This window comes from Pistacia vera, unplaced genomic scaffold, assembly GCF_008641045.1.
Source record: "Pistacia vera cultivar Batoury unplaced genomic scaffold, PisVer_v2 Contig679, whole genome shotgun sequence".
Classification (NCBI taxonomy): Eukaryota; Viridiplantae; Streptophyta; class Magnoliopsida; order Sapindales; family Anacardiaceae; genus Pistacia; species Pistacia vera.
In genome coordinates this window covers 281,842-300,806 of record NW_022196533.1, presented here as the reverse complement: position 1 = coordinate 300,806, position 18,965 = coordinate 281,842, and the positions used below count along the sequence as shown (strand labels likewise).

General features: G+C 30.6%; 1 protein-coding gene and 1 pseudogene across 3 annotated transcripts; both read right to left on the bottom strand.

Annotated features, from left to right (window-relative positions):
• Positions 1-28: 28 nt before the first annotated feature.
• LOC116113401 lies at positions 29-1,517 on the bottom strand (annotated as a pseudogene).
• An 830-nt stretch (positions 1,518-2,347) lies between these two features.
• LOC116113399 lies at positions 2,348-18,897 on the bottom strand. 3 transcript variants are annotated; one of them, XM_031399553.1, is made up of 17 exons: positions 18,119-18,897; positions 17,448-17,778; positions 13,770-15,091; positions 12,914-13,387; positions 10,305-10,859; positions 9,431-9,889; positions 6,473-7,171; positions 5,330-6,128; positions 4,875-4,973; positions 4,392-4,603; positions 4,166-4,309; positions 3,984-4,081; positions 3,479-3,665; positions 2,861-3,020; positions 2,685-2,758; positions 2,534-2,587; positions 2,348-2,432 (listed from the first exon to the last, which is right to left on the bottom strand). In XM_031399553.1, exons 1-9 carry the CDS (start codon positions 18,224-18,226, stop codon positions 4,930-4,932), a joined length of 4,791 nt encoding a protein of 1,596 aa, XP_031255413.1. In that variant the 5' UTR covers positions 18,227-18,897; the 3' UTR covers positions 2,348-2,432; positions 2,534-2,587; positions 2,685-2,758; positions 2,861-3,020; positions 3,479-3,665; positions 3,984-4,081; positions 4,166-4,309; positions 4,392-4,603; positions 4,875-4,929. The 3 variants fall into 3 exon arrangements, with proteins under 3 accessions (XP_031255413.1, XP_031255412.1, XP_031255414.1); XM_031399552.1 differs by having other exon boundaries at positions 4,178-4,309; XM_031399554.1 differs by having other exon boundaries at positions 2,861-3,013; positions 4,178-4,309.
• Positions 18,898-18,965: the final 68 nt, after the last annotated feature.

Below are 18,965 nucleotides of genomic sequence, written 5' to 3'. Positions count from 1 at the left end.
TGAACTTACACGTTAAGAAACTGGAGGCCAAGATAAAACCCATGTTGAAAAGTAAAGCAAAACCAAACAAGGCGCCCAGTGCTGCCCAGAAATAATATTCATCAAAGTTTAATCCACGACTTTTCAAGTATTTGTGTCCCTATGGTACTGTTTGTGGGCAGCTTCTACAATAACATTAAGAAACACACACAGGAAATGAGTTACTTTCTCTACATTTTAACATAGCTAAAAGTACCATCTAGCTATCAACATAAGAAATAGTAAAAAGAACTAATAGTTTCATTACTTACAAGATTGTTGCATAGTTTTCTTGATTAGAGGAACCAAAAAGTGTTCCTATGAGAGCTCACCTTTTGCCACCGAGGAGCAAGAAATTCATTTACAGAAAGGCCTATCTCTCCATATGGAAGAGGTGAAACCAAAAAGCCCACTTCAACCACCCAGGCATTGGAGGCTGCAACCAATAACAGAAGCATAAGTTTATCCTTCCGGATGATGATTCTGAAATCAATTGGAGAAGGTCCCAATAGCCTTACAATGTGTGATAACGAAACCACAAAAAAGTAGGACTATTAATACTGCAAAACCACGGCTGTCATGGCAGCACCCAGAGTCTGGCAGACTGATTCTAAAAACCAAAACATAGATATAGAGGTACGGTGCACGGCGAAAAGTAGAATGAGCTGATGGAAAAACCTAAAATCACAGCAATCAATTAAATATCAGAACCTCAGCCACCAGAAAATGAGAAGCTTTCTAAAGCAACTACTTTTAAATAATTTGAAGAGTGAATTTACGCATATTGTTGAGGAATTTATATCCTGAGTATGTAATCATTTTCTTTTACTTTGCTACACAAGATTAACAAAGCAAATCCTGAGAATTCAGTATACTGTCATTTTGGAGAATGCTTGATGATAAGCTTTAGATATTGGGGCACTGATTGATGATTGAAAATAGGTGATGCAACGTAATAAATGGATAAAATAAGATAAAAATAGACAGAGAAAATGCATACTTCAGTAGGAAAGGATACAATGCATTAATAAACATGGCCTTTGGAATTGAAACTCACCTCTCGGCCTCAAGGCTGTACCCAATGACATAATAAGGCATGTCCTTGTCACAGATTCAGTTACTAAAAGAGGAATTTTAAAAAGAGATGCTGGAATTGCATAAGCCCTAGCTGTGTAAAAGCACAATTCTTTCTGTTTAAAGAACACTGGAAGTCTTGCTGTAGTCAGAGACAACTCTAGAATACAATCAACAAGAAGTATAATGAGTCCAAAGAATAGGGCACCCATGTAGCAAGTTGCATGAAAATCATCAATATCGAAGTCCGCAAAAATACAGTCATGGTAATAGTTGCATGATAATAATCTGTAACAAGTTCCTTTACACGTTTCAAATTTTTCAAGCCTTTGAACAACAATTTAAGAATACAAAATATTGACCCAAAAAAAAAAAAAAATCACTGAACAGAAGAAAAAAAAAGAGAAAGGAAAATTAATAGAATGTTTAGAAGAACCTGGGTTGTTTTGAACACATAGATAAAAGAATTGCTCTTCAAGAGAAGATATTCCCTCGACATGCAAGCTTGGTTGCCACTCAGAAAGAGAATACACATTGAAGGAAAGAGCATCCTTTTGGCTTTTGGATTTACCAGACGGCAATTAAAGATCCTCATCAAGCTTCTACCCAAGAGGAGATTCCTTGAATTCTAACAGAAACATAATGGTAAGCATCTTCAGTGCAGTACCAGCATTGTGCTTGATCTTTTCTAGATGTTAGCTGATAGGAAAAAAAAAAGGAACTAAGATAAAAGCTGAACCACTAACATTTGAGCACGGAAAAGAAATGATTGTAAGCTATAATATAATTACCTACTGAAGAAAGTCAGCTACACCTTTTCTTTGAGGACACCTGAATCCACAGTCCTTGAAAAATTCTACATCTTGATCATGTGATCCTTGATACACAACCTTCCCTTCTGCCATCAAAATGATGTCATCAAAGAGTTCAAAGGTTTCTGGAGCTGGCTGAAGAAGTGAAATCAATAAGGTAGCATCTGTGATATGCACCAGCTGCTGCAGACAAGCAACAATCTGATATGCAGTTGAACTGTCCAAACAATTTGATATTTCATCCATAAATAGGGCCTTTGTGGGAACAACAACCATCTCCCCTGCATAATTTAATGAAAAATTGATCTTCTAAGGTTTATAATAGAATCTTCTAGTCTGTTGAATTACTTACTTCATAAACATTACTACCAAGTGATGGCATGAAGCAGATGCATTGTACAGAATGCTAAAACTTTCAACGCTTCCACAAAAAATTACCTGTAGTTAGTCTCCTTTTTTGACCTCTAGAGATGCCTCTTCTCATATCATCTCCCACCATTGTGTCAGCATAGACATCAATCCAAGGACCTGAGAAGCCACAAAGAGAGTTAACATATAATCTTAAAGCATTTGTACAGATACAAATTAACCAAAAAAAGTATGGTTACAGCTTCAATAAAGAGAAATACCGTTAGAACATGATCTGTTAGAAGGGTTGTTTTTTGTCCTTTTGCAAAAATTGCCTGTTAAAACAACCATTGTCATGAGCACTTCATACATGTACCAACAACATTTAGAACAAAACATCAGACTGAAACTAGACAAATATGCTAAATATACCTTCATGTAAGTATCTACATCTGGATGTGGAACAATTCCTGCCTCCTCTTTTTTACTGACCTCCATCATCATATCTGCACAGGCAGAAAAAAAATACTTCTCTACCCATTAAGTACTTGTGGGAATTGATACAGCCGCTACAACTAAAACTTTGAATTAAATTTAAGGAAGCCTACCTCCTATGTTTCCAACACCAAGACATCAGGCAGAAAAATCAAGTGTTTCCCTCACAGTCATTGCTGCTATATGCAGATCTTCTTGGCTTATATAAGCTGGCGTTTTCTGGTGAACAAACTTGTCCAACTGGTAACCGTTGTAGGAAACTTCCCCTGTCACCTTTGAAGATAACAGAGGCAAAACTGAGTACATTAGGACACCTAACTAAGATAGCACACAATGGATTAATAAATTAACTGATAATATTATTTACTTGTTTTCATCTTGCATCAAACTAAGAATAAATAAACATATGGTTAGGAATAGACTTGATCCTGCTTGAAAAAGTAACAGGGTAATCTGAAAAAAAGTAGGCTAGATTCTCTCTGTGATATAAAGGAGAGGAACCTTTGGTTTGTGCAGCAGAATACAACTGTAAAGTAGAAGAGTGAGGTGTAATCAAATACAAAATTAAGAAACCTATCAAATATGTGCACAATGACATCATACTAGCAGAAATTGAAATGCAATTTAAACTGTTCGATCAATCGACTTAATTAATCTCATCAAATATAACTAATCTAACATGCATAATTAATGAATATGGTTTGAATTTCAATCAAAAGAAACAAACATACCTGGTTACTGTAAGGATTAAAATATTGAAGAGCATTTCCATGTATTTGCACTTCATGATCCTTATTGTACCTCTCCCAAATCAATAAAAAGCATTTCACCCAAACACATTTTAAGACTGGATCTTCATGATATAGACCCTCACTGAAAATTCCTGAAATCACATTGTGTCCACCTGTCGCCTTGACTCTAGACCAAAACAACATCGTCTTTATTTTATAACCATAATTCAGTATCACTCTTACAATTTAAGTATAATTATTTAGGTATAAATTGAGAAAAAATAAACATCACTAAATAGTTGTAACGTTAAAATAAAGAGGTATTGATTGAGCATATTCTCATATATCTTAAAATTGATTATGCTGCAAAGAAAATTAATGTGAAAGAGTTGCTGCTAAGGAAGAATATTCAAAGGCAAATTACTAAAAATATAAAGAGTTTATTTCCATATCAACACACTATCAAATTATACTTGCACAAGTTAAAATACAACTTAAACTGTACCACATTTCTTTCCGGATAAATATATTCAGGAGTCATCCAATGTATTTGCAATTCATGATCCTTGCTGAACCTCTCCTTCGCAAGATCCTGCAAGTAATCTAGAAACGAAACACAAAAATCAGATTTCCAAACAACATTTCCAGCGAATCACGTTTTAAAAATACAGCTTCATATACGATCACATTGTGTTTAACCTGTCGCCTAGAGCCTAGACAAATACGACGCTGATTTTTAACTTCTAATCTGCTTGAAGCATAATCGGCATCATTTGGCACTAATTTCGTCGATCGTTGCGAACAAATTCGAGAACAACTTGACAATCTCATCTGTGAAATTAAAAAAATTAACAAATATAATACATATGTTCTATTAGTTTTACTGATAAGTATTTGAAACGATGAAAATAACCTAAATTGCCGACGGTTGAACTGACAGGGACATCAACGATTTTGAAAGGGTTAAGGAGAACGGAAGGGAGAGGACGCGCGTGGTCGATACGACTCGTTCGAAATTGACCGTAAACTGAAGCCACGCAGCCAAATACTAGAGAGGACTTGACTTAAGCCGGATATCGACATTAGCCACCAAGAGAAGAGACACCTAACTCTGTTGCAGAGCACCTGATATCACAACCGTTACATACTCTTCACATAAATTTATATGTTTGGATAATATATTTGAAGTCCCTCATATGCTTAAATCATTTTAATTTTGTCCTGACAGAATATTAAAACGTCCCTTAAATGTTTAATTAATATCATATTTAACCCTATAATTTCTTAAATATATACCCCGAAATCTATATAATCAATTGAATTTGCGAAGTCAACTTACATAGATTTTGAATTATGTTTAAAAGAAATGTCAACTCAACTAATACCACACACTTACCACATGATTGCGTCGTGGGTTGATGGACATTACACTTTCTGTCTAACTAAAACTCTTAATATACTTCAGATGGGAATCTTTCCCATAACTCTGAACAATCTGCAATCATAAAGAACAATACATTAATAGTAAAAGCAAAAATTGTAGAGGATGTTATTTTTAGACTATAAATTTATCATAATTTATCAATTAAACAAGAAAATAAAGAATTTCCTCAACAACTACTTCAATATATACTTTAAAAACATGTATAAATTAACTTTAAAGAAACATAAATTGTAATATTGTAGGTTTTTTATTATATACTTAATAGTGTATAATTGATTCACTTAGAGGATTTTAACTAAAGACAAAATCAATAATAAAGATCATTGAGAATTGACTAGTATTAATTCAATGAAGGAGAACGAAAAAATCTATAGAAAAGGTATATTGTTAAGTAAATGAATACTTACCATCTTGTAACTGTTGTATGATTGTATCAATGTCACACTTTGAACAATCTTTATCATTCAACTCTTGTAATTTTGGCATGCTTAAGTCTCCTCCAAAGAAAGTCTTCATCTTGGAGCATTCATGTACATTTAATTCTTTCAAGAATGGGAATTTTAAGGTGTAATTCCCAGAGCAGAAGCATGTGAGACTTTCTAAATCATACAATGTCAACTTCTCCAATTTCTCAAAAACAATTTCACCTTTCTCTATGTCTCCTTCATTTGCCAATACTTCAATCATCATTTCGCAATATGCTATACCCAACTCTTCTAGTTGCACTAGACTTTGGGCTGTTGAAGATGACATTAAGTTTTGCATTCCCTTACAACAAGCTAAGCCTAAAATCCTCAGATTTTCGAAAGACAATAAAGGTGGCAACAAAGTAGTCAAATTGTGACAATGCATCACCGCTAGATGATCAAGATTTTGCAAAATTGAGTTCAATCGGGAGTCTTGTTTTGAAATGCACTTTAAATTAAAAAGTCCCAACAGTTTTAAAACTTTTAAATTTGTGAGTGCTCCATCGTATTCCTCATCCTCTCTAGATGAGAATATCTCTTGGTATGAACTCATTTTTAATATAAGTTTTTCAAGACTGTTAAATTTGTGAAGAATTTGAATTGGAATGTTTGGATATTCATCCTTAATCAATTCAAGAGTTTTTACTTCGCCAAAGCTCTCTTGAAACTCTCCTTCCCAAATCGGCATGATGTCCCTTCCGCTTAATGTTAATCTCAATTCCTTCAAATTGGAGTCAGCCTAAAAAAAATCATGTCAATCAAATTAAAATTAATATTTCCCTTAAAAAATATAATAATATTTAACAAGAACCAAGGAGAAAAAATAAAATATGATGAATAAATGGTTGTTTGAAATAATTTTATAAAACAGTGTAGTTTTAGGAATTTCTTAGAAAAATATAAATGAAGTTTGTTGTACCGTAGTACAAAAGTGAGGTGTCTAAATGTGTGTTGGCCACTAGTTAAACAATAGTGCTCAGCCTATACACAATCTGACTTTAAAAAATAATTTATTATAATTAACGCTAAAAAATAATATTATTAAAAATTAAATAATTAAACTAATTAATTGAATACATATACCTTTTTTTTGTGTGCTTCTTGTATGGTTGTGTTGAGCTCACTCCCCCCATTCTCTAAATCCTTCTCCTCCCCATCATACTTGACTTTGGGTAACTTTGGTGTGGTTAAGATTCCTTGGGAGAAAGTTTTCATATTGGGACACTCCCTTATAATTAAGTCTTCCAAAGATGGGAAATTGAAAGAGTAATTCCCAGAGCAAAAACATGTGAGACTTTTCAACTTTTCAAGTGACAACTTCTTCAAATTGTTAAAAACAATTTCAGTACTTATTGTTGCATCTCCCTCATTTTCTACTATTTCTGTTATCATCATACAATCTTTTATGCTCATTTCTCTCAATTGCACCAAACTTATAGCCATTGAAGGTGTTATTAACTTCATCACAAGCCCGATGCAATCACTTACTTTTAGAACTTTAAGATTCTGGAAAGAAGTTGAGGATGACACTAGAGACATCAATTCCATACACTCTATTACTTCTAGAACTTCAAGATTTGGAAGATCAAGTAGGCACTTAATTTCTTTGTATTGATTATTTCCATATAGTTTGAGCTCTTTCAGATTTTCAAATCTTTGAAGGAGTCCAAGTGAAATATTTGCTGACTTATCATGAGTGATCTTAAGATATTTAGTTTGACTCTCCCATATAATATGTCTCAACTTATTCTTTAATTCCAATGCCTCCAAATCACAGTTGATCTACAAATCCATTGAAACAAAAACTAATTAGCTTTTTATTTTCTTAAAACAAAAGTTTAACTGTTGGCTTAGAATTCACAAGCCAAATACAAATTATGGAGGTATTTTTTTTCTTAAAATAAAATTTAATTAATTATTTTTGATAATTCAACTACAATATATTTTAAAACTTGTAAACAACATTTTATTTTTATTTTAGATTTCAAATCAATATTATAATTACATTATTTATGAAAACTACTAATTAAACATAATTTTTTTTTTTAAATTAATTATTTAATTCCAATACCTTCAAATCCAACCTGATCTGCAAGTCCATCCATACAAAATCCAATTAGTTTGTTATTTTCTTAAAACAAAACTTTAATTATTGGCATAGAAGTCATGGGCCAAAGACAAATGACCTATTTTGTTAAAAGTTGTTTTAGATTCCAACTCTTATCCGGTTCAGTCTAACAATAAGTTGGACTTTGGACAAATTACATTAATTTTTAATTAAATTTTTTAATGTAACTAAAAGGTGTGATTTATTACCTATAACATTATAGACATATAATATTATATTAGATAATGTGTTACCATAACATAACACTGCCAACTAATGTTTTTTGTATAACGTTTCCAATAATAAGAAAGTTCATTTGTTAAGACATATTTCTAGTAAAAATAAAAAGAATATTATCAATTGAGTGATAATGTTAAGAAACTATATGAAAAGAGAGACATGTTCTGAAATAGTTTCAAAAAGGGCTAAATATTACCAGCAATGGTTGGATTTAACATTTTGTAAGGGCAAAAGTGGTATTGACTATTTTATAATTTTATATCTCTTTAAAATATTTTAGTTCATAAGTAATTTATAGTTAAATACTAATAATTCAAAATTTTAAATAATTAAAAAATAAAAAAAGGAAGAGAAAACCAAAAAAACAATAATAAATTAAGTACGGGCCTTGGCAATCAATAATTAACAATTAATGTTGATGAAAGAATATTAAAGTTGGGTTCCCAATTAATAAATTATTGTATAAGAAATTAATAATTAAATAAAAATATTTTAATATACTGTTGAGATGTTTTCAAATTGAATTCCAAACAAATTTGTAATAATTAACGTAACTTTCAATGAAAACAAAATATTTATGATGAAAAAATTTGCCACTCAAACACAATATTTAACATATCTCTTAAACAAAATTTTAAAAATAATTTTCAAACATCACCTGTAGTTGTATTTTAATATTGTAAAGAAAATGAATTGTATTTTAATATTTAAGAAATTAAATATTAAATATGGAACTTGTATGAAATTCTGTTTTGATTTTTATATATTTTTTAAATTGAGTAAAGATTTAAAAATAGATTGAAATATATAAAAATGTGGTTTTTGATGACAGTTTCGGCAATATTTTTAAAGATTTTAATTTATAATAAATTTTTAAAAATTAACCAAAAAAAAAAAAAGGTTCCATGAAAATTAATTGTTTTTTGTTAAATTTTTAGAGGATTTATTTTTTGGTTTTCTTTTTTTTTAAGTTTTTTAGTAATCTTAATTTCCTTAGAACATATTTTCAATAAATATTATTAAAGGGAGACTGACAAAAAGAGGATATTATTTCATAAATCCCAAAAAAAGGACACGTGTTCTTGAAATAGAAAAAAAATAAAAATAAAAAACGGACACGTAACCTTTAAAATCTGTTTAATTTAAGTATGCGAGGGACAAGTGGTAATTGCATATGAATCTTTAAATTTAGGATCATAAGAGACACTACTACCCTATCAAAACCAAATATGTGGCATGACTTGCATCTAAATGAAATCAAATTGGAAATCAAGCTCCGTTTATCCATTTATTACTCTTGGCTGCTAACAAATCATGTTAAAATAATTTTGAATTTATGATCCTGTTTAATAAGCTTTCAAGTTGCAAAATTTTTGTAAATAATTTTATCAATAATAAAATAAATCACCAAATAGACAAATTTCTAGTAAAAATAAAATTTTATTGTTGATTTCAAGAATTATATTGGATGATTTTTATTTTATTTTAAATCTAGTACGTAAATGAGTTTAAATGATAAGATCCTAAAGTAAAATTGTTCAAATTAAATAACCATTAATTTTTTTAAATTTTCTTTCCAAGGAAAAGTAGAGATATTAAGAATTCCATAATAAAAGTTTTGAAATAAATGTAATATATATGAAAAAAGTTAATTTTCTTTTTTAATAAACAATGAAATAATTAAAGACTCATACCTTATCATTCAAGCAGAGGAATTTTGGCTCTGAAAAATGAAGTTCCTCCTCCTCCTTATTTTCTTGGAAGCTCAGATATTTTGAAGTCATGAACTTGTCACAATCTTTCACCACCAACTTTTTTAACATTGGCCATTCAAAAGTATGATAGAAAGCTTTAAATTCGGGTAGATTTTGAAGCTTCAAGAAAGTTACATGAGGAAAGACAAAATTGACATCTTCATTTGCTCCTTCTTTTGCAACAATCTCCTCTAAAACCTTACAATTTTGTATTTTTAGTTGTTGGAGTTGGTAGAGACTTTTGGCTACGGAAGATGGAAACGCATATTTTATGTTTCCACAATTCCAAAAGAACAATTGTGTCAAATTTTGATAGAAAGAAGTTGGATGTTTGTTGTAGCAAATCTCTATTGAATTATCATCTTGGAATGCCTTGTACTTCAAATCAAGGGAGATGTCCTGCAGTAAAAGTTGATAATTATTTCAATATGAAGTAATTAAAAAATAATAATTATTGTTTCTAATAAATTAGAAAAATGTGTCTACTTTTAACTCTAATAATTTCTCAAAGACCCAAGCCCAGGCCCAAACTAAACAAATAATAACATAAAGTTGTGTTAACTCTCTCTTGCTTTATAGAGCTTATGCCTTCCTAACATGTAGATTGGTATCTCATCACAGCCGTTCATTCAAGTAGGCTTAACACTGGAAACTCATCTTTGATGTGAGTGTGCCAAAGTAAAAATACTTAAAAGTGTCTTCTTAGTGTTGTACACTTGTATTCATAAACTAACAAAACCTACTTCATCCTACCATTACTTGTGATCTTCTATCTAAAACATAAGATTTTTAAAATAATTATTGGAATACATACCTGTTTTCTGTCTGCTCCTTGTATGATTTTATTAAGCTCACTCCCTCCACTTTCTAAATCCTTTGTTTCCCCCTCACAAGAAACTTTGTGTAACTTTGGTGTGTTTAAGATTCCTTTAGAGAAAGTCTTCATAGTGGGACATTCTCTTATATTTAAATGTTCCAAAGATGGAAAACTCAAAGAGTAATTCCCACTGCAAAAGCATATAAGACTTTCTAAGTCTTCAAGTGACAAAAACACCAATTTATCCAAAACAATTGCAGTACAGCTCATTGTTGCATCTCCCTCATTTCCTACAATTTCCATCAGCATTTCACAACCAGATATTGTCATTTCTCTTAATTGCACCAAGCTTCTAGCCGTTGAAGGTGTTATTAACTTCAAGACATTGCAACCGTAAACTCTTAGAATTTTAAGATTCAAGAAAGAAGTTGAGAATAACACCAAAGTCATCAATTTGCTACAATGGTCTACGTTTAGAATTTCAAGACTTGGAAGATCTGGTAGGCACTTAATTTCTTTGTATTGATCATTTCCAACTTGATCCAACTTGATCTACAAAACCATCAAAACAAAATTTAGTTAGTTTGTTATTTTCTTAAAACAAAATGCTTAGAAGTGGTAGGCCAAAGACAAATTTGTTTTAGATTCCAACTCCTATCCGGCTTATTCTAACAATAAGTTGGATTTTGGACAAATTTCTTTTTTAACGTAATAAAAACGTGTGATTTATAATTAATAACATTATAGACATATAATATTACATTAGATACTATCTTACCATAACATAACTCTGCAGACACTTATTTATTGACATTTATCTTAATATAATTTGTTTCAAATTTGAACTGATTTTTTACTCTTGTCCTCTAATTTTATCCTAATATAATTATTTTAATATACTGTTGAGATTTTTTCTTATTGAATTCCATTCACACTTGTAACAATTAACGTAATTTTCAATGAAAAAAAAATATATGTACATGACGATAAAATTTACCACTCAAACACAATATTTTAATATATTTCTTAAACAAAATTTTAAAATAATTTTCAAATATCATACTGTAGCTATATTTTATTATTGTAAATAAAATGAATTGTATTTCAATATTTAAAAAATTAAATATTAAATACGAAACCTATATGAAAATTCTGTTTTGATTTATATATTTTCTTAAATTGAGTAAAGATTTAAAACTAGATTGACATATCTAAAAATGAGGTTTTTGATGAATTTGATGACAATTTCAACAATATTTGTAAAGATTTTAAGGAAGATTTATGATAAATATTTAAAAATTAAAAAAAAAAATTTCCTTGAAAATTAATTTTTTTGGTAAATTTTTACAGGATTTTTTTTTTTTTTAAAGTTTTTTTGGTAATCTTAATTTCCTTAGACCATATTTTCAATAAATATTATTATAGGGAGGATGACAAAAGGGCGATTTTTTTTTTATAAATCCCAAAAAAGGACAAATTTTCATGTAAATCATTTTAAATTAACGGTGAGAGGGACAAATGGTAATTGTATATGATTCTTTAAATTTACCATCATAAGAGACAGCACTACCCTATGAAAACTAAAAATGTGGCAAGACTTGAATCTAAAAAAAATCAAATTGGATATCAGGCTCGATTTATCCAATTATTTTGAGGCTTTAATACTTGAATATTGGAACAGGTTAAGGTTTGGATGGTATTGTAAATTTGTAGAGAAGATACATTCACAAATCTGTTTCACATTGATCAGCTTTTGGGTTTGTCAAAATCGTATAGGTTATGGGTTTGGCCAACTTGATGTGTTTAGTACCTATTGGTTTTTAGCCAAATCTATGTCGTCTTCATTAGTTTTTATCCCATCCTAGTACGTGATTTGTTTTGAAGATACTTTTTTATTGATAATATCAGATTAAACACAAAAGTATGACTTTGTAAGTAATTAGAGTAGATATATTTGCAAATTAGTTCAAAAGGATGAAGACAAACTTGTAAGGGAAACAATCTGTATGTGTGTTGGATCAACAAGGAACTTCCTTTCATTGGCACTTCATTAAACAAGTTTGATATTTCATTTGCACATTAAAGGTTAAATTGTCTTTTTATCTTTTAAATGTTATCTAAATCATATCTCATCATAAAATAAGGATATTTTTTTTAAAAAAATTTTATATGCCTAAATCTTTTTCGGGTTAATTTAAACGTATTCTTCTTTTTGTTGTTTTAAAAACTAATGTCTTTTTTTTTTTTTTGGCGTTTATAGAAAAAGTGTCATTTTTTTATATGCTTCCTATTATTATAAGGATATTTATGTCTTTTAATTTTCCCGTTAAATTGAATGATAACTAATAATATTTTGTTCTTTTTTATTTAGTATTTTAAAACTTGTCTTTTTTCTTATAATTTCACAAAACGTTGTCATCCAATTAATAATATCTAAAAATAAATTATATTATTGTTTCTAATTAATATTTTAATTATTTCTAGAATTGTATTGGATGATTTTAAACCTAGTTGTTTTGATTATTTCTAATAAATCATATTGAATGATTATTTCTAATAAATTATATTAATTATTTCTAATAAACAATGAAATAAGAGATTCGTACCTTATCATCCAACAAGATGGATTTTGGCCTGGGAATATGTTCACCCTCCTCACTATTTTCTTGGAAGCTCATATGTTTTGAAGTGAATTTGTCACAATTTTTCACCACCAACTCTTTCAACTTTGGCCATTCGGAAGTGTGTATTTCAGGATAGAAAGCTGTAAGTTCTGGTAGATTTTTAAGCCTTAATGAGGTTACATGTGGAAAGACAAAATTGACAATTGCATTTGCTCCTTCTTCCTTTGCAACAATCTCCTCTAAAACCTCACAATTTATTATCTCAAGGAATTGGAGTTGCATGAGGCTTTTGACAATGAAAGATGGAAATACATATTTTATATTTTCACATCCATTCAATATCAACCAAGTCAAATTTTGATAAGAGGAAGACACGAACATTGGAAGTTGGTTATCCCAAAGATTTCTAGAACAAATATCTTGCAGGTCCAAGCCCTTCAAATTGGAGAAAATAACCTGAAATCAAAGTTGATTGTAATTGCAATAGTTACTCATATGAAAAAAATTGAAAAAAGAAAGGAGTAATTCCTTCTTATGGATTTAAAGATGAATATGCCATTGATACAAACAATGTGTCTTTTATCTCTCTAAAAAATTACATCATGAAATCAAACATGAATTCATGAAACCGATTTGACAAAAATTACAAAGTATAATTATTGAAGAGAAGTACTTGGTAATGAAATTTAAAAGAAAATTTAAATCACTAGAAAAAAAAAAGGCAAAAGAGAAGAACAAATAATTCAATATCACAACTATGTGTTTACAAATGAGACTAAGCATAAAAAAAGATAAGAATATATAATAGAGAAGTGCAAGAAGTGTATGTTAACCAAACCTTTTCATTAAAAAGTGTCATGACATTGTTATCGTGATTTGAAACTTTGGCCAATCGTAAGAATTCAACGTTCTTCACAATTCGTAGTTCTTCTAAAGAGATGGTAGAATCACATTTAAATTCCAATATTCTTGAAGGTTCGTAATTGGGCACAAAGTAAAACAAAATATCTCCTATGAATATTTTATACCAATCAAGCTCTTTAGAAAAGAAGTCTTTAGGCAACATCTTGTTATCTTTAACATGTATTTCTAAACGAGTCAATCGAGACAAGCCCATCAACTCTTCAAGTACTTCAACATTCCACCGAATACAGCATCCCTTTGTATAGAATTCCTCTAGTTGGGATAATTTTGATATCACATTTGGTGCGATAACCTCCAATCTCCTACAATTGCTTAAATCCAATAACCTTAGCTGAGTCAATTCACCCATTCTTGTAGGCAGCTTCATGATATTAGAATTTTTCATGCTAAGGACTTTTAGCTCCTTAAGATTTCCAATAACAGCAACATCTTCAATTTTGCTCTCATCTAAACACAATGTTTGAAGGTTTTTCAAAACATCAAGTGACGATGGCAATGACAATTGTTGTATTCTACATAAATTTAAAACCTTAAGCTTTGGCATCAATGTGGAAAACCCCTCAAGGAATCTGAAAAAAGAACCAGGGTTCCTAATATAAAAAAATTCAACTTCTGGATAGTCTAATCCGTCAAGCAAAATTTGAGTAGTAATATTATCACCAACTAAAGAGAAAATTGTGCATTTTCTAAGTTTATCTTCATCCTTCCATTCTCTTTCAGTGTCATTTTTCTCTGTAAATACATGGTGATCTGTATATGCACATGTTAAAGCAATAGCGCGAACAACGTCATGCATAGAAAAACTTCCTTTGGTTCTACCATCAAGTAACAAGCAAGAGTCTTTGAGTTCCTTGATCACTGAATCTAGTCTATTCCGTGCTTGTTCTATTGTAAGATTAGCTCCTTCAAGTATACCCAAACAAACGATACTCTTGAACAAGTCTAATATGGAAGTATCATTTTTCATTAGACTAGAAATTATGAAAGTTTTCTTGAGCTCATCATATTCTAAATAATCATAACTCAACTTAATCTTATAATATTCCTCTTCCAAAAGTCTTGGGAACTGTGCTGGGGAAGGCATTTTTAGTACTCGCAAGGCATCTTTCCATTGAGATTCTTGTGTCCTGTTCCTTAATGCTTTTGCTATTGTACAAATGACAATGGGCAACCCTCCACATTCTTTACATACATCATTTGGTAAAGAATTCAATTCAGGTGTTTGAATAACATTACCTGCACAAGAAGTTAGGATTATACTAATTGCATTTTCTATTCACATGCTTTTGATTTAAAAACAAAAAATGTTTTAAGTGTTGTTATTTTCCCTCCAGCTATCTTATTAGACTCTTTTCTAAAGAAAACCATAAAAAATATTTGAAAATATAAATATGTTACACTTAACTCCAAATTATATTGCCTTTTTTTTTTTTTTTTCCTTTCCAAATACATTTGTCTTATCAAGAGCTTTAAGACTTTAAGACAATTTTTATAGAAAAGAAAAATAAGCTGATGAGAAATGAGGAAACGTAAAATGAAACTGTCAAGTCAGTTCTCATTATTGAGAATTTAGGCTGAAAATAATAGGAATTACACTAAGCACTTTTTTTTTCTGTTAAGTTGAAAAAAAAAAAAAGTGCTTTTTGTAATTCCCATTATTTTTAACTAATTTTAAATTTGAAGATTGAAGATGTCGTAATAAAAATTAAGAGAATCTGAGATGAAACAAATTTTGCTGAAGAGTCGATAAAATCGTAATTATGTAAAAATTTATAATAAAATCGTAATTATGTAAAAATTTATAATTGGAGGCCAGTAAGATAAAGATAAGTAATCAACTAGTATCACTCAAAGAAGCAAAATATTGCTATTTATTAGTACGCCAAATTTGTATATTGAAGCTTAAAAATTTACGCTATTAAATTTATTGATTAGTAGAAAAAAAATTATATTATGTTATATATATACTTACACAATTTATCAGATTTTTAAATTACTATTTTTATTTTTTATTTAAATAATCCTATATATAGCAATGAGATGAACAAAATTATGAAAAGAAAAATAAATAAAAGGGGAAAAAGAGACGTAACCACATTTTGGTCCTAGTAAGTTAGGTCCAGTAAAGTCAGAGAGCAATGTTTGGGTCCATAACTATTAACTGTCGTTTAATGAATTTTTGTGTGGCCCAAGAATTTTGAAATTTCTGTTAAACTAGAGGAGTGAAGCCGCCTCACCTTCAAACCCCGATAACGACGCCTTGGGTGGTTTTTTTATTATCAATTTGGGCTAGGGAGCTTGTTTTTTAAACCTGGATGGTGTTGCTGTAGAACTTGTGAAGTTGATTTGAGTGGTGATCTGGTTTCGTTGTGGCTGATGTGGTGGTGGTGGTGGTTGTCTAAGGGGTAATGGGTTGTGGTGTGGGTGCAAGGGAGATGTGTTGTGGTGTGAGTGCAATGGAAATGTGTTGCACTTTGCATGTTGTGGTGGTGCGCTGGAGGCCAGTGGGTGCGGCAATGGTTGTCATCTGGTTTGCTACGGTTGTGGTGGTCTAAAGGGTGGCTGTGTTGTGGGTGCAATGGCGATGGTTGTAGTGTGGACGCAATGGAGGAGATGGCAACGATTTGGGTGCGGTGGTGGTGCACGGGAGGCTAATGGGAGCGACGATAGTTGTCAATGGCTGCCGATTGGGCCTTGGGGTGGGGCACGGTGTGGGCGAGGTTTGTAATCGCTGGGTTTTAACAGGAATGGAGGTTACGAAATTAAAAATGAGAAGGAAAAAAAATGGGTTATTAGGTTATTTTTCAAAAGACTCAGATTTTTAAAAGTTACGAATTTAAAAGAAAAAAATTACAGTTATTAAATTACTTTTTAATAAATCAGATTAAAAAATACGGTTATTAGATTAAGAAAATAAAATATAAATGAGTTACACTTAAAAAGATAAAACAAGATTTAATATTTAGAATTACCTTTCTAACCCTTTATATTTTATATAAAAGGAGCAATTAAGTCTTCTCCTATTTTATGCCCCGTTTGCAAGGGCAAATATGGGATTCCATTGCTATATCATTGTTCGGTGTCAAAAGTTATAATGGCTAACTAATGTTAGGGCTTTTTTGTTATTTATAATAGGATGGGGAGATTTTGTAATTAACTTTAATCTTAGGGAATGACAAAAACCCAAAAATAAAATTAAAACTAAAACTAAAATAAAATATTAGAAAAAATTAAAAAGATCCCACACCCCACTTTCCCCAGCCAAACCCTCCAACCCCTTGGCAAGCCGCAAACAAATCCCCACCCGAAAGAAATTTGATTTTCAGAATATTTAATTAGATAATAAATAAAACTTATGCCAAAGGAATTTAAAAAAAAAAAAACAATTAAATTAGATTTCTTGTTTTCAATGTGATGTTATAGAGATGCCCCTAAGCCAGCAGGCCCAGCACTACTATCCTATCAATCGATTAATTATACAGATTTTGAAAATATTTTATGTTATTACTACTTTTTAACTTTTTATTTATTTACATTAAACCATAACATAAATTTTAGGTGTTATCAAATTAAAATGTGTTATAACAATTACCTGCCATTTTCTTGAATAGACTCCAAGCTTCTTCTTCATTTAAAATGCCCATCCCGAAATTATTTGTGGAACCCATCTTTGCCAATACATCTTCTTTCCTTGTTGTCATCAACATTTTACTTTTTCCACGATCAGCTCCGGAAGGAATTCCAACTGTCTTCAAATTTAGCTCTTCCCAAATATTATCTATGATTAAAAGGATATTTTTATCCTTCATTCTAGAATATAATTTATTTGCTCTTTGACTCTCATCATCATTCTCTTCGAACTCAAGACCTAACTTTTTTGCAATGGTTGTTCGAATTGTTTTGGTATCAGGAGTTTCTGTTACCTGCAATAGAAAAAAAAAATATGGCCTGTCAAGAACCACAAAATAAAGAAAATATAATAACAAAAGAAAGTTAAACTATTAACTGTGTTTTTTATTAAAAACGAAAATAAAGAAAATAAGGATGTCTTTATTAAAAAAGAAGAAACAATATTTTATTAAAGCTTACTTCTTCTTCGTTATAAACACAACCATACATCCTTGTATAGAAGCCTAAAGTCTAAATAAGTGCAGTCAAATATATAAATATAAATATTATAAATAAATACTACTATTACTTATAACTTTAAATAAGATAATATTAGCAATCCTACTAATAAAATGAAACCTCTTAACTATTTACCTCAACAAAAACAAAGTCGTCGAATAGCTTATCCTTCTCCGCTTTCTTACCAACTTCCTGCACAAGCGTGGTCTTCCCAAGACCACCCATCCCATAAACACCGATCATGTAGATATTCTCATCATTTAGTGCATCCCATACATTCGTCTCAGTGGAGGCCCTTGATTCGAAAGCCAAATAATCTTCATTAGATCTAAGCCAGATCTCCCGAGGAATAGTAGGATGGGCAACTTTATCTTCTTGCGGCAGGAATGGATATTTATTCTTATCTAGGAGTTGACTGATATCATTCTCCTTTAACTTGAATGCTTTCTTGCTATCTTTGTAGTGGGTGATCCAGTTGGGGCACAATCCCTTGAAACATCGAGGATTGTTTTCTTTCTCTTCAATCAAATTCTCTGCGTCAGTAATGGTCTTCTCAACATCCTTCTGCCAGTCTTTAACACTCTGGTTGATCTCTTCCACGTTTCTTTCAGCAGCAGTAACCTTAACCTGCACTTCCTCTCTTGTGTTCTTCAGCTTCCTAACTGCACCTTGAAGGTTGGTCAATGTTCTTCTTGTAATTGTACAAGTACTGAAATGGACGCCCAATCGGAGCAACCAAGCACTGGCCAAGTTGGAGAACAAAACTCCCGATACCCGCGATAGATGCAGCAAGTTCGGCCATTTTTAAATTTGTTTTTCTCCTTCACTTCTTCTTGCTCAAGTTTGAAAAATATAAAAATAGTAAAAAATAAAACAGAGATAAAAACAGGTGCAAAATCAAATAACGGAACAAGGTAAGGGAAATGCTTAAATAATTTTTTTTTTTTTTTTTTTAAAAAGAGATAAGAAAGGGAAAAATAGA

Bases quoted from the DNA above. Each gene is read 5' to 3' on its own strand.
- LOC116113399 (XM_031399553.1), bottom strand. From the start codon at position 18,226: ATGATCGGTGTTTATGGGATGGGTGGTCTTGGGAAGACCACGCTTGTG. The intron at 15,092-17,447 runs GTAATTGTTATA...CTTCTTGTGCAG, and splicing joins TCTATTCAAGAAAATGGCAG to GTAATGTTATTCAAACACCT. The intron at 7,172-9,430 runs GTATGAGTCTTT...ATGGATTTGTAG, and splicing joins TCCTCTGCTTGAATGATAAG to ATCAACTGTGATTTGGAGGC.